General features: G+C 41.5%; 2 protein-coding genes across 3 annotated transcripts in view; one reads left to right on the top strand and one right to left on the bottom strand.

The window, feature by feature from the left end:
- The window catches only part of akap12b (A kinase (PRKA) anchor protein 12b), a 41,879-nt gene extending 27,679 nt beyond the window's left edge, over positions 1 to 14,200 (top strand). The window contains exons 1-3 of one of the 2 annotated variants that reach the window (XM_044049747.1): positions 3,999 to 4,338; positions 7,164 to 11,297; positions 12,039 to 14,200. In XM_044049747.1, the coding sequence (XP_043905682.1) occupies positions 4,314 to 4,338; positions 7,164 to 11,293 (4,155 nt within the window). In that variant the 5' untranslated portion in view covers positions 3,999 to 4,313 and the 3' untranslated portion in view covers positions 11,294 to 11,297; positions 12,039 to 14,200. Of the gene's footprint in view, positions 1 to 3,998; positions 4,339 to 7,163; positions 11,298 to 12,038 lie in introns of those variants that run through there. The other variant, XM_044049746.1, reaches the window with a different exon arrangement.
- Positions 14,201 to 14,527: 327 nt separating this feature from the next.
- Positions 14,528 to 23,550, bottom strand: zbtb2b (zinc finger and BTB domain containing 2b). The gene is made up of 3 exons (XM_044049748.1): positions 23,188 to 23,550; positions 19,622 to 19,802; positions 14,528 to 18,703 (listed from the first exon to the last, which is right to left on the bottom strand). Exons 2-3 carry the CDS (start codon positions 19,792 to 19,794, stop codon positions 17,296 to 17,298), a joined length of 1,581 nt encoding a protein of 526 aa, XP_043905683.1. The 5' UTR covers positions 19,795 to 19,802; positions 23,188 to 23,550; the 3' UTR covers positions 14,528 to 17,295.
- Positions 23,551 to 24,589: the final 1,039 nt, after the last annotated feature.

Below are 24,589 nucleotides of genomic sequence, written 5' to 3'. Positions count from 1 at the left end.
TCTCACTCATGTCGATAGCTTGAAACATACCGCCCATTGTGTTAGTGCAACAACAAACAAAACACGTTCCTGAAATCCGTGAATCTGAGACTTCCCAAGTTCAGTCTTCGTCATATCACACGCCATCACGTAGTATTCATCCGCACAAGAAAAGGCGGAAGGCGTTTCTGGACAGACTGTGCAGAGTACAGAATGAAGTGTAACTCGAGGAAATGTGCAACAGGAAGTGGTGATGTCAAGAAAAGACCACTTCCTGTCCGACATTCTTTATCCAACCATCCCTCCGGCCCACACACACACACACTGGAGGAGGGGTGGGCCGGGCGGCCTGTGAGGACAGATGATTGAGAGGAGAAAGTAGAGGAGTGGGAGAGAGATTAAAGTAGATGGGAGAGTAGATTTGGGAGGAAAAAGGGTCGGCGTAGAAAGAAGAGGAAAAAAAATTATTAAAAAGGTTGATAAGAAAGGAGAGGAGCTGAATGACACATCTGGGGCATTTTTCACACACTCACAGTCCTTGTTTCCCTTTCCTCCAATTATTTCAACATCATTCTATCCAGTTCTTGAAAGAGGAGAAGGAGGAGGAGCTTTCTTCTGTGCAGTTCAATGATGTCATGCTCTTCTTTACAGGCTGCCTACGCAGCACCCCAACCCCCCACCCACCTCTCCATTCAAGACCCCTCCTCAAACATTCCTCAACTCAAGGCATGTTTTCTGATTTATCGAGATATGTGGGGCGTCACCCCCCATTCTTGGCTCTGCGTTATTCAGACCTCAACACAACCGCTTTAAAGTGCAAAATACAGCACAGTTTATTTATTGTTGTGGTCGGAGTTAAATACTAGTAAATAAATGATAAGATTATTCTTAAATATTCTTACGCAGCGGGCCTCACTAGTTCTTGTGGATCGTTTTCAAAACAAAAGTCCAATCAGATATATTTGGGAATCCACTGAAACTTTTAATTTAATTAATATACAGGGGAAAAAAATGATTAGTCGTGTATTTGAAATGAGAGAATTGAATTGATTTTTCATCCAGTGCACATTTTGATTAGTTTGACTTGTTTTTAACAGTTTTTTTTGGTACATTGACAGCATTATTGACATCAGGCGAATGTAACACATGGACACACTTTTGTTAGCAGGATCAATTCAAAGCTGCTGTGTTTGTGGGATTTGTTCACGTCGTAGTTACATTCTTGCTGATACTTCATTGCTGAAATATTTCCCATACTGCTCACTGCGGGCCTGAATGTGAGTGTGCGTGCCAAAATGAAAAACCGCTCTGTATGTATGGACGTTCGGGAATGTGACTGATGTGCATTAGTCATATGAAGGAAGTTGGCAGGGACGAGGAGGAAAAGGAAGGACCGACCCAACGGAGCGACTCTCACACTCTCATACAACTCTTTTAAATTCCCTTCAGTGTGACTCACTGTCCACTCAGCTCAGACTGTCAAAGTGGTCATTATAGTAGAGATAGTGAAACACCAGATGACTCACTCCAATAACAGAAAGCTGGCATGTCAGAATGAGATTCTTTGTAAATGACTGTGATCCGGTGAATCTATTGAGTCTTTCACCTCTAACCTCTAACACTACATAAAGCACAGGTGTAATAAAACTATAACCTTCCCCTGAATATATCTCATTAGATTTGCGGCTATCTTCTGTCTTTCCCTCCTCTACGCTTTTCTCAGACTTACTAGTCTTACCACTGATTAAAAAAAAAAAGCAATTCCCATTCATAGGCAAAGACCTTGGTATTCACATCTCTCTCTCCTTTAGGTGGATCTAAAGAACCTCACAGGAAGTGGAATCAGATAAAAAAAGATAATTTGGTTGTTCACACGTTTTGTCTATTTCAGCTTGTTTTGATTTGACTTAAATGTTTAGATGATATTGTTTGATTGAGGGTTGGAACATGTGGGGGAATTAACAACTGGCTACTGGATTACACACCTTTAGGTTTGGGGATCTCTGCATTCAGACGGTACTTGATTACTGCTGTTATCACCTTTTTGAGAACCCTCTATATGGAATTCACACATTCCTCTGGGACAATGCCGAAGTGTGACAGATCTGATTATGCTGGTATGTACCTGTGGATTTATCTGCATTCCTACAGTTCCTCCACCCCCCAGACAAAAGCTGAATTAAATGTGTCTGGATTGCTGAAATGGGGGTTGGTTATTTACATTCAGAGGGGCAGGCACTAACTGGTTTGTGTGAAGGTCCATGGTGTGTATTCTTGCCTCAAACAGCGACTTGTGTGAGGGGTTTCCTAAACTGTGCTTTCCAGTGTCATCAGTTTTGATTTCGACAAAAATATCAGCCATTTCCAATTAAAAATAAATGATGAGTGTTTTGTCCGAATAAAGTCCAGAAATTCCCTCTTGCTTGCCAGCATCAACATCCCTCTACAGGACAGGACACTGAAGGAAGGAGACATTAATTTAATTCGGAACAAAATTAAAGGCCCAGCATGTAACATTTAGGGTAATACAGGTAATACATTTTAATCGCATTTGCCACAAGTATGTTTGCATATGTGTATAATTCCCTTAAAATAAAGTTTTGTTTTTCATAGCATTAGAATAAACATTTTATGTTTTCTTTAGTCATGGGTGCCACCATGCTTTTACAGCAGCCTGAACAAACAAACTAGCTTAGAGCAGACTTTTTACTTTTGGAAGCAAAAGCCTGCTACGTGAACTAAGAAAAATGGCGTCCTTTCTGGCACACCAAGGCCACCATAGTTCCCTAATGCTCAGTATGTTAGTATGAGGCAAAAGTGGTTAGCTTGTTGAGTGCTATTCCCGCGAGTCTTCCTAGCATTCATGAGCATAAACACTGTCTCCTTGTCAGTCCAACTAATATACCAGCCTGGACTTTACTCGCTGTTGTTTTCTTCTTTCTCTGTGTACCCATTTCTTCTATTATTTCTGGGCGGAAACTGTAGAACATGTGTAGGGTGGCCAGGATATCTTGGGTCCAGTTAAAGGCCCATTTATCCTGCCTTTCGTCCCTATTTTGTGTTAATTTTGTCCGTCATTGTTTGCTTACGATGACGGCTGAAAAGGAGCAATACTACCAGAAATTGTGGGGGCAGTATAGAGTTAATCTTCCAGTCAGTCAAAAAAAACGATGAAAAAGCAGTGAAACAACTGTAAAACATAGAGCGACTTCACTCACAGTCGCACTGTGGTTTTATTCGAGGGAATAAAGCTGTCAAAAGTCGCACATACGGAAATATTGAAAGTGCCACTTGTCACATCAATGAGTAGTATTCCCCATTCATGGGACAGCGGTCTTACATTCCACTGCCACAAATTCCGCTTGCATATCGGTCTATTTCAGATCAAACGCAATAAAAAAAAAACCCTTTTAATGGTCGCTATGTTGATGCCTGAAACTTGGTACTCTGTATTCTCCTCTAGAAGAAGTATATTGTGTAAACATCCATACCAACGCATGGAGAAATGTAGGGTAGTGACAGAGATAACTTTTGGGACAGAGTGACGTAAATCAAAATTTAGTATTACTGGGCCTTTAGTCCAAATTTAAGAACTTTGATTTTGTTTACATGTAATTTTTAAAGTACGTGTTTAGTCGAACTACCACAGTAATTTGTGTTCTTTTTTGGAACACAATGTAAAAGTCTAATTCTTACACACTGGACCTTTAAGGCCAGAAAGGAGAGAGTGGGGCATCTCCCCCCACCCCCCTCCCTGAAACAAAGGATGTGTGTAACTTTATGTTTGGTGGCTTGTGAATGGGGTTATATGGAGTATGAACATGTACAATAGTAGGAGATAAATTCTTCAGTGAAAGATCACATGATGGGCTCCAGTCATCCCGGGTGGAGAGAGCGTGAGTGGATGAGGAAAGAGGAGGAGGAGGAGGAAGACTGTGGGGTTGGGGGTGGGGGGTCATTCAGAACAGCTGAAGAAAGGAGAGGGAGCTGGGAGGAAAAGGGAGGCAGGGGTGGTCCTAACATGACATGTGTGTCAGTCTGTTGAAATGTGTGTGTAGTCCTCCTTTTTGGTCACTCTGACTGAGAAACACTAGAGGAGAGAACAAGAGAAAGAAAAGACTGAGAGAAGGACAGCCTCAGTGTGAAGACGGTGCCAACTCCAAGAAGCAAAGATTTAATGAGTGTGCGGACAAGTGAAGCGAAGGGAAGCAATTCAGTTCAAAGATTGCATCAGATGCACTTTTTTTTAAAAAAAACCAGTATATTTTTTTAACCATTTGATTTTTTTATCATTATATTTTTTGGAGAATCCTGATATTTTTGGAGGTTTACCAATGCTTGGAACAATAACATTAACAGGTATGTGATCCCATTTCATACAGTAAATGCAGCTGTGTACATGTTTTTATAAATTGAAGAAGCAAAGCAAGTGGTTTCTCCTTTGAGTGCAGCCAAAGGCATTGTTGTCCTGAGGGTGTGGTTAGTTTGCGATGTTGTGTGTGGATGTCCCGGCATGAGTGAGTGATTTCTGAGTTAGTTTTTGCTTTGGCCACCACAGCTTCATTAAGTAAAAAGTAAAACCACATTTAATTGTTGTAGTTTTTCCATTTATCATAATACCTTTTCCACTTTTAATTGAGACCAAACTGTCACTAATTAAGTTATTGAGCTCTAATTTGGAAGTGTTCATTCATCATACTTTACTACTCGTGTTTTTATAGTATGTGTAAAAGAACAAGCCCCTATATTTATGAAGTATCCTGTATTGCAGCAGCTCTTCAGTTAAAAATAATGTTTATCCATTGTACAAAAACATTTACAGTGCTGAAACCACTGTCTCTGCCCACGACCAACCACTAAACTTCTTGGTGGGAAAAGAATTTCACACAGTGACAGCCGCTCGATACATATGAGGATGAATTTTCAGAAATACTTACGAAAGCTCATTTTGCCAATGGGAGCCAGCTCCCAGCATCCCGTCATGTGAAGTATTTCATTAGATTAGAGAAGGATCCTAATTCCCAGTGGGGTTTTTCAGTTTAGCCACAGAGGGTAGGGAGGGGAGAGAGGGGCGTATGGAATTAATTACATGCCAGGACCAGTTCTTCTTAAGGCCTTATAAACGGGAGTGATGGTTGAAATGGAGCAGTGCTTATACACTGTTTCAGCACCTGAGTGGAATGTCAACACTTTTTTTATTTATTGATAAACATTTGTGTTTTGCTGTGAGCATACAGTCTTGATGTTAATTAGATAGAGATGTGTCCAACGGTGGGTGTTAATAGAGCCATGGCTGTTGATGTGTAGTGTCCCCCGGAGCCACAGAGACGAGTCGACCACACCTTTGATACAGAGACGGGGCAGTGGAATGGGGTCTTGTTGGGGGAGGGTATTAGGAGGGGGTGGTCTCCCTGCCCTCCTTTTTTAACTGACATCTTTTGTTTTAAGGGATTTATGCTCCACAAGACAATGATTATAACATGGATTTGCATATAGATGGCAAAGTTTGTAAACTACATGCAGAGAGAATGGCTGCCATTCAGCACGCACACACCCACACACACACTGGTGGTGAACCAGCCACAACAGTAACATAATCTGATCTCACTGGAGTACATTTACAACAATTGTTTTTTTGGCTGATGGTGATGATATTTAATACGTGAGCCTCATCTTACAGAATGCTCTCACGCTCACGCTGAGCTTGTCTCCAGCAGAGAGAAGCATCGACTATGAATGTGTGTCTGTCTGAGATATCTAACACCATCTTAAGTGAGTTAGGGCTCCAGCCTCAGGGCAGAAAACCCCATCCCCTTCTACCATGTCCCTTCATCTCTTTACTGTCCCCTACTCACTCCCCACAGCCTCACCCCTCACACGCACATTCTTTCTCGTACAGTCGGTATTCAAAACACCCACACTTTCTCAACCCCCTCTCCACATTTACCCCTTCTCCCCCAAGTCAAATCAATCCATGTTAAAAGTTGTGTGCCTAAAAATATATTAGGCCGGGGACCAGATCAAAAAGATGAGACAGATTCCTGTAGTCTGTTAAATCAACATGGGTCCTGTTTTATTGTCCATGTAGATGCACATGGACTCGTCTGGCTTCTCTACAGTCTGACCTTTCCCACACACACAGATGTCCTCTCACTAAAACTCTGTGCATTGGACGTTTTTATTAACAACATTTAAAAATTTTGGCATAGTGGAGCAGAATTTGTTTCAGCCAATTTAAAGTTTTACTTTTAACCTAAATATTTACTCAGTGACTTGTGTTTATATGATGCTTGTGGTCTTTCTTGTGCTGACTTGTTTGCTCAACAGTGTGATTGGAAAGTGCCCTGTAAATAACACATATGTGAGACAGACACCACTGCCATGTGACATTCATGTGTCCCATAAACTGCCCAGGTGCTGTCTTTATACATGTTTACATCAGTTTGGTATGGCCAGCAAACTCGTGCAAACTTCAGTGTGTCTTGATAATAGGAAAGGCGACCACCCCCTTCTTTTATTTTTGGAGGCCAGAGAGGGTTAGGAGGCTATTGTGTTTGCATGAGTGTGTGCCTTGGGATGGGGGTGGGTTCCACATCCATCCTGCTGTGGTGGAATTTGGGTCAAGGGGATTGGGACTTATTTTAAGGAAGGGTAGTAGAGGCCTGTATTGTTTGGTTTAAATCTTATATGGGCACAGATAATATGCCATAACTGAAAAACAAAAAACATTCCTAAATTCCCCTGGCATTTGATTTTAGAGCATCCTAAAAATATTTCCCCCAAATGTGGAGTAAGCAGCATAGCTCACATTTCCCTCAAGCCAAATCTATGCAAATCTAGGCGTGCCCCTGCTTACAATATTAGTGAATGAAAGCACCTTTTCTTTGATCGCACACATTTAGAGTAGAATGCCTCAGTGGTTTGCCAGCCATTTATCTAATTACCTCCAATGATCAGGTTAATTAAGTAATACCATTTTTTTTGTCTATTTTGAAGCTTAGATATTCCAAGAATGCTGCACTTCTGATTAAAGGTTCATGCCTCTAATTAACGAAAGGGATGTGGGCACACAGTTTTTCATTTTGTTTGTCAGACAAGAACACATACTTCACAGCTGCATAGTAGTTTGAAATGCCAATAGCATTAGCTATTTTATATGATGTTTTTTTTTCTTGTCATTACAGTTGGCCAGCCTGATGCTGTGTCTCAAAAGGAGGAGGCTACTGAGAATACAGTCAGCACCCAGGAGGAAGTGGCTCCTCAAGTGAATGGCGAGAAGGTGGAGAAAGAGTCTCCTGATGCCAACGACATATCTGCTGTTGAGGAGACAGCAGGGGAGGAGAAACCTGATGATGCCACTGAGGTTGGCTTCAAGAAGATCTTCCGCTTTGTGGGCTTTAAGTTCACACTGAAGAAGGACAAGAGTGAGGAGAAAGACCCAGTGAAGCTGTTGAATGTCAAAGATAAAGATGAAGAGAAGGTTAGTGATGAACCTACAAAGGAAGAGGAGGAGGCTGTTGCTGCTGAGGAAAAGAGCACAGCTGAAGAGAAGGAGGCTGACACAGAGGCACCTACTCTTGAGGCAGGAGTTGCTGAAGACACAACTGACAAAGCTGAAACTACAGATGCCCCAGCTGAAGAATCTGCTGCTGAAAATACTGATGAAGCAGTCAAGGAAGAAGGAGCTGAGAAGGAAGCAGAGACCAGTCAGGAGACAACTCTGACCATGTCACCCTTAAAAAAGCTCTTCAGTACAGGCCTCTTCTCTAACCTGAGAAAGAAGACCAGCATTAAGAAGACAAGAGATGAGGAAGACAAAGAGGCAGCTGCTGAGGAGAAGACAGAGGAAACTGCTGCAGAAGTGGAGGAAAAGGAGGTGACAGTTGAGGCAGAGCAACAAATCAAGGAGGACGCATCAGTTACTCCAGAGGAAGAAAAATCAGAGGCAACTCCAGAGTCTGAAACCCCTGCTCTTACAGCAGCTATCACTGATGAGAGTAAACAGGAGGAGGAAAAAGTAGAAGCAAGCACTGAGGAGGAAAAGGCTCCTGCAGAGGTGACCTCTGAGGCCGAGCTGCTATCATCACAGGAGAAGGCAAAGCCCCAGGGTAGCCCCCTGAAGAAGCTCTTTACTGGTGCTGGCTTGAAGAAGCTCTCAACAAAGAAACAGAAGACCAAGAAAGACACTGAGAGCAAATTGACTGAGTCTGGAGAGCAAGCAGCTGAGCAACTTCAGTCCTCCACTGATTCTGCAGAGGCTCCTAAAGCTGAGAGTGGACCTTCATCCCCAGAGGAGTCGGGAGAGCATGTCATTGCTGTGGAGGTGACCCAGAATGAATCAAGCCAAGAAGCTGACGCCGAAGTTACCTCTGATGGAGAGAAGAAGAAAGAGGGAATCATTGCCTGGTCCTCCTTCAAGAGACTAGTGACACCCAAGAAGCTTGTGAAAAGGTCCTCTGATAGTGAGGATGAAGCCACAGGTGAGAAACCAGCAAAATCAGCCACACTGTCCTCTTCTGAGAGTGCTGCATTAACAGATAATAGTGTTGAGGAAGAAGCAAAGGAGGAAAAGCCAACAGAAGAAGAGCCAAAGACTGAAAACACTGAGAAACTGGTCAGTAGCACAGAGGAGCCTAAAAAGAAAATGGACACATCCGTCTCCTGGGAGGCCCTGATGTGTATGGGTGGAACCAAAAAGAGGACAAGAAGGACGTCTGATTCTGATGACGAGGAGACCAAGGTTGAAGAGGAGGCAGCTGCTGTAGAAACAGCTGTAGAAGAAGAACAGGAGGCAAAAACTGAGGCTGATGCTGCCAACTCCCAAAACACAGAAAGTGAAGCCGAAGTTGTTTCCTCTCCTGAGCCTGTAAGCAGTCCCCCTGAGAGAGAATCCACCTGGGACACACTGAAACGCATGGTCATGCCAAAGAATAAGGCCAAAGTTGAGGAAAAGCCTGAGGATAATGGAAACCAAGTCCAGTCAGACAGTGAAGCACCAAAAGATGAGTCATCTTTCTCTCTGAGGAAGTTCTTCCCCGGACTCAGGAAGAGGAAGGTTGAAAAGCAAGACTCTACTGAACAAGGTGAAGAGGACTCTGACACTCCTGCTGTTGTTCCTCTCTCAGAGTATGATGAGCAAGTTGAGGCTACACAGGAAGCACCTGCAGAATCAGCTCTAGTCGAGAGTACAGGGTCCTCTGAAGATAGAGCCCCTTCATGGATCTCAGCCACCATCGAAGATGCTGAAAATCAACATGATCAGCTAAGCGACATCCCAGAAGAGGCAGAGAATGCTGCCACGCCAAAGTCAGCTGACACTGATCTTGCTGATGATGAAATTCAGGACGATGCTACAACCTCCCCTAGAGCTCTTGGTGGCAGGGGGCGAAGGCTGTCCACAGCTGAAGTAGCATCTGTTGCTCCTGCTCCAGATGCTGAAGCCACCCTTGTTCCTCCAAAATCCATAACTCAATGTGCCACCGAGGTTATGGAGGCTGCTGAGGTTCATGTAAGTGAAATTTCACCCCAGACATCTGTGGCTGTTGAAGATGTTCTATTAAATGTAGCTTCTGAAAAAAACGAGTTTGAGCCACAAACGGAGACTTCAGAGACGAAGACAAACACCATCCTGCAGGTACATGCTCGTGATGAGGCAATGGCTATTTGTACTGGCCTAGGCACCAAAACGATTGCCAAAGTAGCTCTGGAAAAGCCTGCAGTTCCCCTCATTGAGGATATGGCTGTGGTCCGTGACGCATTGAGCACAGAGGTTTTAGTGGAAGAGATACCAGCAGGTCAAGAGCAAGCCACTGCTACAGAAGATTTATTGTTAAAGGCCCAAGTTCAGGAGGTAGCAACCACTGACCTTGAGCCTTGCGTTAATTCAGTGGTTGAAAGTGTAGACATTAAAACTGCCGCTGAGAGTCAGGAACCTGAGATAGAGAACATTGGAGTCATTACAACTACTCTAGAGGAATCTCTGGTCCTTCAGTCCACCACTGTGACTGAGAACTCCCCAAAAGCTGAAATAATCAATCCAATTACACCAACGTCTGAAACAGCTGTCTGCACCCAGAGTGTGGAAGTGTCTGAGCCAAAAGTCGAGACCAAGGAATTGAAAATGGACATGGAACAGCTTGTTGCTGCCACGGAAGAAAATGCACCCATCAAAGAGGTTGTTCAGGTTGTAACTGAAGAGTTAGCCGTCACTGTATGTGAAAAAGCAAAGGCCTCTATCACAGAGGAGACTGAGCCAGAAATCCCAGTGGTCTTGCCAAGTGAGGAGGTTCCTATTATCACACAAACAGTCATTCTCACCTCACTCAGTCCTGAGTCTGACCAAGTGGCAGAAATCAAGGAGGAGGCTAAAGTTGTAGACACTGTTAAGGTCACAACTGTTCAGGTCCTGGAGACAGAGATCAGTGCAGTCAGTGAACAGGTGACAAGTGATATCGAGGCTCAAGGTGTGGTCATAATGGATGCTGTGGATAAAATTTCAGACATGCCTGAACCCGAAAAGCCTGCCACCCCAACATTTACCATCCCAGAACCAGTCCAGGCAGTAGCTAAAATAGAGGAAGAGATTGTGGTCCTGACCGAGAGCCCTCTTATCACTGACACCCCTGTTACAGCCTTATGTGAACAACCAGCACCGAAGTCACCTCGGCCACTTCATGTTGCCACACAGGTTGTTGACACTTTGGCAATAGAGGTCACGGAGAGCCTTGATTCCCTTCAACAGGAAGAGGACAAGAAGGCCATTGATATAAAAGTAAATGAAGAAATCGTTGTGTTGGAAGAAGTCATGGAATGTCAAACTGGTGAAGAGCTTGACGAGGTTGAGAAGGAGCAGCGCAAAGAGGAAGCAGAGAATCAGGAACCAGATGTAGAACAAGCAGCCAAGGAAGTGAAAACACAAGTAGAGGAAACAAAGCCTGAGGCTCCTTCAAAGAACAAAGAATCAGAGATCCACGTGCCAGCCCAGGTGGTCCTGCAGATTGCACAGGTGGTTGAGGAAGCATCAGTGGAAGAAGAGGCAATTGAAGAGTTTGACAGCAATGGTCCAGTGGATAAAAACACCAGCGTGAAGGCAGAGGCAAGTGCAAACAAACTCGCAACACTGACAGAAGAAGCATCAGAGGTCCCCAGTCAAGTCACAGAGGCAGCAGCAGCAGCAGCAGCAGCGAGCCAGCCAGATACAGAGAAGACATCATCAGAAAAGTGTGCAGAGGTAATGGCACAGGTGATCGAAGTGATAGAGGAGGCTGTGAAGGAGATCGAGCCTGTGTCCACAGAGATCATAGCAGCATCGTGAGCAGGTGAGACTGAGCAAATGTGTGCAGATGTAGGTACTCTAAAACATTTGTTTTAATTGAATTAGTCTCCTTAAGTTTTTCACTAGTGTGATGAAAATTTAAGGCTAGAAAAAGTCCTTTGTTGGCCTATCGTACAATCTTCTCATTGTAGCTTAAAAAACATCAATGGGCCATACTTTTATTAGTGACAAGGGGATGGGATTTGCCCACTAACCAGATGAAAAAGCTTTTGTCCAGGCCATGAGTAACCAGGGGACCTTTGATATCAAAGCAGGAATGCCGCCATTGACCCCTTCTCTTTGTAAGCCAGGGTCTAGGGAAGGGAAGCACTGTGTGAGGGGCAGATGAACTTGTGCTGAAAGACTGATTATGATTCCTCCACTCCCTCCTACTGTTTTCCTTCTATCAAAGACTCAGTGTGGAGTCAAGAAACCATGTCGGGGTATTTCATAGATTCAATTACAAAGCTTCAAAGAGCCGAAGTGGAGGTTGAGTCGCTTTGATTGAGTTATGTTTTAAATATAGAAAATTTACAGTGTGAAACGGTGTCGTCATGTTGTTTTTGTCTGTCTTGTTATTTGCTCTGTCAACAAAACATTGAATTTTGCATTTCTTAGGAGATCAGTATCTTAAATGATTTGGTCCCGACAACTCATTTCAGTATGACTTATGATACATTATATCAGCTAAAGATTTGCTGTCTTTTCCCTGTTACTAAAGTCTGTTTATGTGTCTCCATCACAGCTGAAGATACAAGACTAGTGCCTGGGAGACACACACTGTCTGGACCAGGAAGTGAGTGATAGTGGAGAGAGGCTGCTCTGTGGTAACATGCTGAGACTGGGCCCCGCCCATCCTGCTAAGAGAGACTGAGTCTGACTGAGCGACAACTGCTCCGCCATTCTCCCCAAACCCCCTCCACCTGTACTCCCCGGCCCCATCCTGCAGCCCCGTCACAACAACGTGACGCCCCACTGACATGTCCTCACCCCCTCACCCACTCTCTCTCACACACACGCGCATGTCCTATGCCTCAGAAGCGTCCCATCCAGCTTGTAATCGGTGTGATATATGTTCAGTGTCTCAGTGACTTTCCATTGCCCTTGCTGCATAAGGCGAGAGAATCTGCAACCTGGTCGAGTGTGTGTGTCTGCAGGTGTGTGCGTGTGCGTGTGTGTGTGACTGTATGTGTGTAGTAGCGAGTGTGAGATTGTGTTAGAAGGTGAAGAGATGGAGGATTATTATCTTGTGTATTGTATTTATATCTTGAGTTTCATTCACCCTAAAGTCTTTATTCCCCCTCCCCCCACCACTCTATTTTGTTATTGTATGGACAGTGTTACCTATTTTTAAAAACATATAAAGCTGTGAAACATTAGGTGTTCTTTTCAGCAACACGATCGTGAATAGAGAAATGTCTATTCGAGCGAAATTTACCAAAACAAATGTGAAACTGTTGCATAAAAGTGTCTTGTGTATCACAGCTTTCTTTTCTGTCATATTCAAAGATTATTTCAAGTATCTGTAGCAATTACAACTATACCATGGTACAAGTGTGATTCCTCTGACAGTAAAGTGACGACACTGACTTTTGGCACATTCTTTTTGTCACAGTGTGTCCATAATTCTGCACCCTATCAAAAATACATGATAAGCTCCATTTAGATGAGAAGCAACCACTGCCTGATTCACTGTGAAATAAACTGTTACACATTGTTCCATGTAATAATAATAATAATAATACAATAAAATACTATTATAAGACCATCACTTGGCAGAGATCATGTGTACAGAATACACGTTTAACACTGGACGAGTCAAACTGAGGAGACGCATGCATCTAAGGAATGATCACAAAGTAAATCATGTTACTATAAGACATATATATTTCAGTGTACATTTCCTGATGAAAAGAAAGTGTGATGATGCCCCCTGTTGCCTACAAAAAGTAATACACCCTTAATTCTTCTGTCATTTGACTTCATCTGTATGTTTTAACTAGAGTGACAGCATCTGAGAACTGCACTTTTTTTCATGTCCTTCACCAGTCCTTGACGGCTCGTTTCACCAAACAGGCACAAGGCACAGTGTAGACTCACTTAGTTATAGATGCAGAGAGACTGCATTGTACCATAAATAACAGCAAGAGTTACTCTTGATTTAAAAGCCAAATAGAGTTGAGATCAATCAGGGAGTCACAGTATTTTCATTGCTCACATGATTGATTGTGTTGTTTGATTTGTTGGCATTCACTCGGCTTCTGTGACACACCAAACAAACCTAAAGAAGGGGATGTTTCGGGATGAAAGGAAAGCTGAAAAATGCCATGGTTCTGTTTTAGCACATAAAAAAAATGACAATGGAATATATTTGCATTCTCTTATTTCCCTGCCAAATTTGACAAAGTTGCACTGTCAATCTTAAAAAGATGTCTTGAGAATTAATGGTGAGTGCTTCTTAAATCCATTGACTTTAATTTGATCACCCATTTTTCCACTTCAGTATTGTGACAAGCGAGAGAAAGGATCAGGGAAGTACCGGCACCATGTTAGTCATCACTTCCTTTTACTTGTGACTCCAGAGGGTTTATACACACCCACGACTGGTGTTTTATGTATAATAATTGATTTGAAAGAACGACAGAGTGAACTAATGAGGGCACTCGCTACCACCTTGAGTTCCCCCCATGCTTTTTGTAACACTTAACTGTGAACATGTTAACATTTGTACAGATTGTATACCATACTGTGTAACCATATTGTTGTAATATTAACTAATAATCTGCAGACATTCAGCATAATATTCATGTAGCATGGTCTTAATTGTCTTTTATATTTTCCAAGCTGTTAATAGTAAGGATACAGAAACTTATCTATATTTCAATCAATAAAGGTAGAGAAAACCAATGTGTGATTTGTATGAATTTGTGCATCTTTTAATGTATATAATTCATCATAATTTACAATTTAATCAGTATTTACCAAAATTAGACATTGGGAAACATGTAAGTTATATATAGAGAGATATCCAGATTTGGATGCTAATGCATAAAAATATGAATGACAATTAAGTATATTTAGGTTATAAAAAAATATGAGCACTTAAAATAAATGTTCCTCTTGTTTACAGGAGTTTCAAGCCTGACATCAACGATGCCAAACTTCTCTTCATGCTGTTGTGGTTGTGGAGGTAAAAATCATGACAAAAAAAACAGAGCACACATATTTAAAAAAAAAGAAGATGTTTTTATTGTTCATTCTTCACTGAGATAAAAAGTGTGTTTATACAGAAATTCACTCACATTCCTGAGAACACAGACTGATCACAGTAGATGTCAGACGGGTACTAGAGAGTAGGGTCATTTTGTTGTGCACTCAAGTATAATGGGTCGGTTGTCTCACGAAATGACTCTTTTGGTTTGGAATAATGAAAAGAAAAAAAACAAAACAATATCATACTATTTATCTTCCTGAGACACTGAAATGTTTTGAGCACACACATATATAATCAGGACTGGTGCATCAAAACGCTCAAACTGAGAAAGGATTCCAAATTTTTGTGAAGCACACACATAATGTTGAGTAACATTTCGGCTCTGGGAAACGAGTGTCAGTAGTACTGGATTTATTTTTCCTTGTTATTTAATAAACACAACTGTACGATTAGATTGAGACAGGTTATTATGAGAACCAAACTGTGATGGACTATTAAAAAAAACACAGCAAAGATGGAACGTGTAATTGTCAACCACATTAGTGAAGATGCAGCTGTTCAATTTGCAGAGATTTCCCTTCACCTCAGACCTGAGCGGACAGAAAGAGACACAGCTCCCTCTAGCCAAACACTGGGCTCATTGCAGCAAGGCAACAATTGCTTTTCAATATGTATTCATTGCAAGTAAAACAAACAAACAAACAAACAAAAACCATAAGCTGGACCTCAATCTCCTCACAAGGATGAAAAACATGCCTGTGTAAAAATATTAAAAAAAAAAAAAAAACACAAAACAGGACAATTCAGTCATATTGAATGAACTAGGGATGGGCATTTAAAAAAAAAAAAACAACAATTACAAATGAAAAGAGGCCAACAAATTAAACAGACTAGATTCAAACAATTCACATAATTATGCTTTACTGTGGGTTACTAAATAACTCAGCTAGCTAGAATCCAAATTGTAAATTATTAGACTTTACAAGTTGGAGAGACCCCCAAAAGAGCAAGTTCAACAAAACTGTTATTTTAACTGTTTTGCAGTAAATCCTAAAAACGGGAATAACAACATATTAAAGAATAAGAAAAATCACATTCTACATCATGTCATCCTATTATAACAGAATCATATTCATGTCGTGCTATAGCAGGTTTCTAAATGCATTTAAATAGCAGGTTATCACAGAAGAATCCAATTTTGCTGGTATTGTTAAAATATTACCGGAGGTGCATTATCACAGTAGCTATGACAAATTATACTACCTTATCATTTTCTGTATTCACATTTATTAGACGTGTATCTAGAACTTTCCATCCATCAGTACATAAAGTATTCGTGTTACCTCAAAAGGTATCATCCTGTTAATCTTTCCTAAAAACGAATTAAAAAAAACAACCCTTAAATGATCAGCAAAATGGTCAAACACCATCCTCATCTGCAGTGGTTTTTTTTAAAATTCATTTTTGAAACCGAAATCTTAGTAGGACAGTTAAAGAACACATATATATGCAAATGTCAGAAGATTTACAATATCATCAATCTAATACAGATACCCCTTGATACAAAATGAGTAAGGACGTGAGTAACTTTGGCAGTGGGAAGAGAAGGTGTCGATTGTGAAACTTTTTAAATACAGTGGATTTAGAAATAAAATAAAAAAAGATTAATTGAGCTTTGATTTTGCATCAGGAAACATTGAAGTTAAATTTATCATGCCCATCCCTAATACATACAGTTTTATCAAACCAAATGTTTCATTATTTTCAAAGCTATTTCTCTACTAATATATATATGTACACTTTTGCAATATAATGTATTCTTTGTAAATATAGCACTGTATATAAAATTAGAAAAGCATTTAAAACAATTTGAATGGCTGTTAAGAGAAGTGAATTACCACAGGAAGTGACGAACAGGACAACCTCCCAGATCGAGGCAGGTTTTGAACAACCGACGGGTTACGACACAAGTGGAAATTAAAATATTAAAAGTTAAAACACAGTGACACGCCTCATTTCTAGTGTCTACCCACTCATGGTTCAACAAGACACGGACTTAAAACATCCAAATGGTTGCAGAGGCAGCTGTTATTGTGATTAAAATACATCTCCAAGACGTTTCTTGAAAGAGACAAGACAAATATGCATCCCTGCATATTCATCAGCTCAAAACAAAGAGCACAGATTGTCTCAGTCCTATATATTCAGTGTGCTTTAGGCTGGAATTATAATCTATACCTATTGTGGAGAACCAGCCTCTAATTCACGGCTGTGGAAAAACAACTCTTCTCAGCAGCTGAAGAACTTTTTTTTCAGCTTTCACTTCTTTCTCCTAAAACCCACTCACAGCTAACTCATCTCACAACATGCTGTCTCCTCCGGAAGTGTCTCAGCTTCCTCTTCCTTTGTACCAAGACCAATCCACCACAACATCGGCTCAAGCAGAAAACATGGTACAGACGGATATGTGACTGTCTACTACTCATGTACGCAGACAATTAAATGAGATGAAACAATGGAAAAGTCTGTCTTCTCCCTCACGGCAACTTATTTGAACTTTCAGCCATGTGTTGATTTTATTTTATTTTCAAAATGATGTTGGTTTGAACTCCTGTGAACTTAGGTTATAATTTTTTTTTTTTTTTAAATTGTCATAAAATACTGTACTTATCAAAACAAAAAAGAAACTTCCAACATACATACCCTGACTAGCTTTAGCTTAAACATTAACCTTAATTTAAAAAAGATAAACATGTTGAAAAAAAAAAACAGAAACACAGTTTTGGCACTACTCTACAAGAATCTCTTCAGTCTTGATGGGTTCTAATGGGGTTCCAGAGTTGGACAAATCAGAGCCTTCATCTTTGGAAAACTCTTCACGTTGGAGCAGCATCCCTGCCCCCAGGTTTCCCTGCAGTCCCACTAACCCTCCTTGGGTGAAGCACAGATGTTTGATCACCTCATTGGGGCTGGAGAAGGTGGTTGCACAAATGTTACACTTGTAAGGCTTCGTCGAGCCCATGAACATGGCCTCCATCTGGCTACTGTCATCTCCCGCAGTGCACAGCTCCATGCTCTGTCGGTCAACCATGGTGTAGGCGTCGACTCCCTGGTTCAGGCACACGTGACGGGCGGCCTGGTTGGCGCGGCAGAAGCTCTTGCCACAAGCACTGCATTTAAAGGGCTTCCCTGTGTGGATGTACATGTGTTCGCGCCAGTGGCTCTTCTGAATGAACTTGCGGCCACAGGTGGAGCATTCATACTTGCGCCGCTTCACTTCCCGGTCCAAGTCAGCACTCTCCAGGTTGTCGATGTCTGCAATGTCCGACGGCGGTGGCGTGTCTGCCTGAGAACTTAAACCCCCCACCCCCCAGTTGGATGTGGACACCTCTGCTCGAGGAGAGTCTGAGTTGGTACCTGAAACAGGCGTTTGCTCGCTGTCACTGATTATCTCGACTGCGGTCGTGACAGCCGAAACGCTTGCTTTGTTTCCCTTAAGGGCTCCCTCCACCTCCATCGTGCTGTTTTCTGCAGTCAGGGCAGGCGACAGCGTGTGCCTGGGCTCAGACGAGAGCTGCTGAATTGCCTGGCTATGCTGCAGGAGGTGCTCTCTCAGCAGGGATCTCTGGGTGAATCTGCTACTGCACAGATGACAGGAATAATGCTTCCTAAAGGACGCACTCCTCTTCATGATGCTGGGCTTCACATGGAGAATGGCATTGACTGAGGAGCCAACTGTACTCAGCAGGTCGGCTCCGCCCTCCTCAGCTGTGGGCTTAGTGCCGCTGGTCGAGGCCTCCATGTCTGTGGGTGAGGAATCAAGCTTGGAAGGAGACGAGTTTGAGTAGTCGGTAACGGCAGGCGGGGATAGACGCTTCCCCTCCGAGAGGAGCGGCTCTGCATCAAAGGGTGACGAGAGCTGCCGCCGAGTGGCGAGTCTGGCTGACAGCGCAACCTGTTGGTCAGAGATCTGGATGCCATAAAGGGAGGTGGAAAGGTTGATGCTGTGGTCCCGATGTGAATACACAGACTGGCTGGCCTCCTGCAGGAGTGGGTAGGCATGCAGGAATCTGACCCCCTGTTCCAGTCGTGTGGGGTCGATCAGCTGTGGCGCAAGTTTGCCTGTGTACATCAGGTTGAGAAGGTAGCTGAAGATGTCTGGCTGTATGTCAGAGGCCTTCAGGCGCACACAGTCACTGAAAAGAAAACATGTTATAGTTAGTGACTGAAAATGTAAGATATTGTTGTATATTATCTCAGGGCTCACCGGAAAAACAGACGATAAAACAAAGAAATGATTACTCCTCAATTCTTATTCTCTATTTTTGTTTGAGAAATCCAGGGCAGCTTTTTAGTCTGGACAAGCAGAAATAGAGACCTGTCGAAACAATTACACCGATAACCCACATTCACTTCCTGATAGGCTCTTATCGGTTACAACTCGACTGACGACTTTCAGTATCAGTTTCGTAATCTTTTTTGTTTTGTTTGATTTTTCACTATTGTTTGTTTCTCATCAGTTGTACTTTATGAAACCAAGCAAACAACTGCAGAGAAGGAAATCTGCTTCTTGTTTACAGCAGCTCACACATGCCAACAGTACCTGAAATGTTATATAGACAATTATATAATAATATATACATATTGTGATATAATTTTCTTCCATATTAATATAACAAAAGGTCAGAGTCAACGTCATGTTAATTCATTGTTGTTTAAATGTTTTGCCACAGATTTGCAAAATAAAATCATTTAATTCTGACAACACAGCTTTCAAAATAAAACAGCATGTGGTACGGATGCAGCCTGTGTGAAGAACATGCAATGAAGTAACTGGCTTTACACATGAATAAATCAGTTCTTATTCATGAACTCTGTGAGGGAACAATCTCACATTGTCATGGAAAACATGTGTTTTCACCTTAATGACCCTCTATTTGTCAACTCAAGCTGCTTCACTGTTTGAATAATTACATTAGTTGTGGGTCATCATACTGAAAAGATGTTATTTCTAGATATGAAGTATTAGTTTTACAGACATTAGAATGTTGTTGTTAAAGCTTCTGATGTGAACACATAGAAGTGTATCTGCTTTTGCTACATTCCTCCTGTACCTGTCCTGGTGAATGAACAGCATCCTGAAGTAGTTGGAGAAGGCAGCGAGGACGGCTTTGTGGGCTTTGAAGAAGACATCTCCTATGGCCACAGTGCAGTCGCACAGGAAGCCAAACTCCCTCTGAGCGTTAAGCTGCTGCAGCAGGATAAGACCATGGTTGGCCAACTCCATTCTTCAACCTGCACAAAAAAACACACAGATACACACAAGCAGCAATGAGTTTCCTGTCTGGAAGGAGACCAGAGTTTATTGTGACCACAAAGAGTCAGGCTGACAGGGGCGATCTAACGACCTTGTAAACCCTCAACTCTACACAACAGTGAAGAATCATTACAAGACACTGGAGACGATTTGTCTACATAGAACCCCGCAGATGTTTATGCCAATTAGTAGTGCTCTGAAAAAATTATTTTGGATTGGTTGTGTTCATTGTATTAGAATAATTAGCATTCGGACATGCTTTGCTATGGAAATGTTGACTTAAATCAAGTTATTTGTGAATTTTTTAACGCGATTCCAACTCCATGTTCCATGCGACCTCAGAAGAGCATTTATTTGTTCAGGCAGCTTCTTGTATTAACTACCCTTTATAATTTTAAACCGGCCTTGGCTCTTTAGTTACAATTTCCAGAAGAAAACTTGTAATTCCAAGGATACATTTGACTAACTCTTAGTCTACATTACATTACATTACATTACATTTCATTTAGCAGACGCTTTTATCCAAAGCGACTTACAATGGAATCAAGTACAATTAGCCAGGGGTGGAATCGAACTTGCGACCACGATGTCTTTGGTACACAAGGTAGGGTCTTAACCACTGAGCCACTCCACCCCAGTCTACAAAATGTAATATGCAATAAATACTGTTTATTTGTTATTATTACAGAATAATAGTCATAAAGGGTGGCCTGTGAACTGGAAAACTATGAGGGGGGAAACACTACCTCTGATGGCGCCCAAACCTTCCACATTGGATCTCAACGTTAAGGAGCTCCAGTGTGAAGAGCAATGAAATGGGTGTTGTTGACCTCAAAGGTCACTAGAGGACTACGAGGACTTTAGGCCATCACATGATCATTGTTATGGGTGTCGGCACACATTCCTAAGGCAGGACTGGTTCTATCCCCAGAGAATGGAAAGAGTCCGGGTGAATCTCAGGAGGGTCAATGTCCTTTTACTAAAAATACTTTCTCCACCCCACACAAGCAAAGAAATGTATGACGACAATAGGATGATGAATATTAAATCGGCCAGTTTAGCCCTGATAGATCTGTGATCTGCATTATCTGCAAACATGTGCTGTTTAAAAACACAAAAGGTGTTCCTACACGTGTATTTCATCAAAGAGGTCATAGTGCGAAGGTGCTGGCTCTGCAGGAAAAAAAGACTTGCATTTAACATCTTAGGTAAGAAAGACAAAACAGTAGTAGGAACAATTTTTTTTTTCTCCCAAACCCACCAGCTATGGGCCACGTCACTGCACACACTGCAGTTTATAAGGTACATATATTGCCTTTTTTCTCTTTATAATGTAGCCTATTGGTGAACCTCTACAGCAGGGGTCACCAACCTTTTTGAGACCGAGAGCTACCTGAAGGTTAGAGAATAATATGGAGGGCTACCATATTAACATTTTATGCAGTTTACCATTTAAATGATAAATATTATGCATTCAATTGCATACACATTAATTCTAGTGCTTACTCCTAATGATTATCACAGTTTTTATAAACAATATCAAGGACATTTTACTCAGTGATCATATGGATACATACAAGTGAGGTGAAGTGAAATGAGCCCGTGGGCACCTCGTTGGCTGCTTGCGGGCTACCAGGTGCCCGCGGGCACCACGTTGGTGACCACTGCTGTACAGTAAAGTTGGTTTCAATTATTTGCATTTTGATTGTCAAAAATTGAGTTGAGTGTCTTTTTTTTAACCATGCAATACAACAGAGAGGGGATTCAAGGCCCTTAGATGTGTTTTTTAAATAAATGCGTCACTTTCTTCTCTTCTACTTATTAGAAACCCACACTGTGTCATGCTGGTCTGATGTCACACTCTTTATGCAGATGACGCAGCTATCACCATCCAGCCTACACCTCTCACAGTGGGAACGCGAGCCAGATTCACACCAAACAGTTCAAACCATACTGAAGTGAGCAGAACAGCAGCAACATAGCGCCAGCTGAGCAAGGTTGAGAGTAGGGATTAAAAGACAAGCAGCATCCAAGAAAAATGTCAGAGGTGAATTCTACTGCTTAACAAAACCTAGTGGAGAATCTGAACTCTGGTTTTGAAGATTTGTACATTACTTCCTGTTTCAAGTCATCCCACGTATCAAATTACTACATCCACTACTTGTATATGCCATATGACTATGGCTGCAACTAACTTATTATTTTCGATTAATATATTCGATTAATGTGTTGATTATTCTCTCGAATCAATAATCATTTGGTCCATGTGTCCGACAATGTTGAAAAATGTTCACCACTGTTTTTCAAATCTGGAAATGACGATGTTCTCAAATGTCTTGTTTTGTCCACAAATCAATCGATTCAGTTTTAACTAGGGATGGGAATAGGTATTGGTCAATATCGGTATCGGCACAATACTGGTCAAAATCACTGGTTCGGATATCATACACAAATATGAATAAATGGTCTAAAATTACTATATCAAACTTATATTGGCATTTGTAGATACTTGAGGTTTGTGATATAACAAAATATCTTTGTTATAATCGAGTAGTTGTTTCAGCCCTGACTATAATGACTATATAGTCCATGACTATAGTAGAGCCTACAAATGAGTTAACTATGAGTTGTTAATTCAAAATGAATATGTGTAGGTGTGTGGGCAGAATGATATTCTTTCACGGGACCCAATATTTCTACCAACGCCCCTGCCATAAGGTACATGTTTTGTGGCGGTAGCAGTCTTGTTATTGTGTTCACTGGTTGGATGTGACACTTCACATTACAAACTAAAATCTTAAAAACAACAAACCATAAATCGGCCAGTTTTGAATTCACGTGACCCAGTAAATTAGGCACAGTACCATGTGTTAATCAACATTAAACTTGTTTGCAACCATTAAGCACCGCCCTGAATGTAGACACGTGGAACAGCTACTTCCGCGGTGAGATTTTCTGTTATTCGCCATAAAAACGCCTGTGGGTCAAACATGTGGTGGGAGGTAAACGTCATGCTTTCTGAACGCCGCTGTTCAATAATGCGGACAGAAAACAGCAGCTAATATCTAGCATGTGGTTCGGGGGGCAGTGAAGACAGCGCGCCTGAACCGACTCTCCGTCTGTTGCTGCTACTGCTGCTGCTAGCGTGAGGAAAAAAAAAAACTGACACGCGGGCGCGCGCACACCACACACACAGGCGCGAGGGAAGGCGAGCGAGAGACGCGGGGGGGGATGGGGCTGGTCACACAAACGCGTTTCTTTTAACTTACCCGTGACAATTACAGTAACCCAAAGCGCATATAAGTATCCGAAATACACAAGTGAAGGCGACGGTGAGTGTGTGTGTGTGAAAAGGATCCGTACCTGCTCTCCGCTTAACCCGAGTGTCGCCGTTGTTTGTTTGTTACCGGGGGACTCGGTCCGACCGTCCGTCCTCTCTGGGTTCGTAGCTTGTACTATTTCCCTGCAAACGCAGCATTCGTTGGCGGCGGAGAGGGTCGTCCGTCGGTGTTTTCCGGTTAGGGGTTTTACGTTACAATCACATGACTTGACTGACTGTGGGTCAAAAGCAGCCGAAAAGCAACCGTTGTAAAAAAAAGAAAAAAAAATCCGTTGAGCAAAGGGCGGTTGAGTTAACGTCAGTTTCCCGCACTGTGTAACCGCCGTGGTGACACTAACAGTTTTATGACAGCCGGTGAACACAACAGTCTCTCTGACTGTTTCTCACTGTGAGTGTTGGCTCATTCTCGTCTCTCTCAGCCGTGAAAGACACATTTGTAAACTGCTGTCACTGCCTTTATTGAAGCACATTCGTTATTAAACCTTGTAAACCCCAATATTTAGTTTTAACTATATTTTGTTTAGCTATATGCTTACATGAAAAAAATATTTTAAGCTTGAATTACGCAAGTATTAAAACAATAATTGTAATTTAGAGATACAAATATACGTGTTTTATTTTTTTTATTCATAAAATACTAATAACGCAGTAGCTACAACAAGATAGGCATTGTCTTCACGTTTTCGTTTATTGCTTGGCAATGCAAAGTTATTTATGGGGAAATATCAACATTAAGGTAATTTCAAAGTGCTTCAATTGGAATGTGAAAGACACCATCACAAATTGCAAGAGTGACAAAGAAAAAACAGAATAGTATATGCCTTCTGAAATAGACACACCACAATTAAAGAGCTAGAACAATTACTCAATTAATTGATTACTTAATTTATCGTCAACTATTTTGATAATCGGTTTGAGTGTTTTTTTTTTAAGAAATAGTTTTTTTTTAAGAATAGATAGTTTTCAGATTTTTCAGCTTCTTAAATGTGGTTTCTTTTCTCCATATAAGAAATAAATCATTTTGGTTTGTGGACAAAACAAGACATGTGATTACTCAATTATCTGAGAAAATAATCACTAGTTGCAGCCCTAATGTGTTACATACTGTATAAAATACTGAAATGTGTGTTTGATTGTCTATTTGTGTGGTTTATATTGACATGCACTATTTTATTGACTATACAGCTGTTAAAAACATTGTTCTCCATTTACCCTACCTTATACATAGAGTTGATTGTACAGTATAAACAATCTCGGGTTGTATAGGTTGTCATGAAATGTGTTTTCCCTTTGTGTTTTCATAAGAGATGAGAATTATGCACTAGTTACAAGAAAATAAAATACCACAATATGAGAAAATGTGCTGTTTAAAAGCAAGGCAATTCAGTGCGTTTTACATGAAATATAAAATACATTGTGACATTG

The sequence above is a fragment of the Solea senegalensis genome, linkage group LG17 (genome assembly GCF_019176455.1).
Source record: "Solea senegalensis isolate Sse05_10M linkage group LG17, IFAPA_SoseM_1, whole genome shotgun sequence".
Lineage (NCBI taxonomy): Eukaryota > Metazoa > Chordata > Actinopteri > Pleuronectiformes > Soleidae > Solea > Solea senegalensis.
This window is presented reverse-complemented; position numbering and strand designations above follow the sequence as displayed.

Bases quoted from the DNA above. Each gene is read 5' to 3' on its own strand.
- zbtb2b (XM_044049748.1), bottom strand. From the start codon at position 19,794: ATGGAGTTGGCCAACCATGGTCTTATCCTGCTGCAGCAGCTTAACGCT. The intron at 18,704-19,621 runs GTACAGGAGGAA...TTTTCTTTTCAG, and splicing joins CTGTTCATTCACCAGGACAG to TGACTGTGTGCGCCTGAAGG.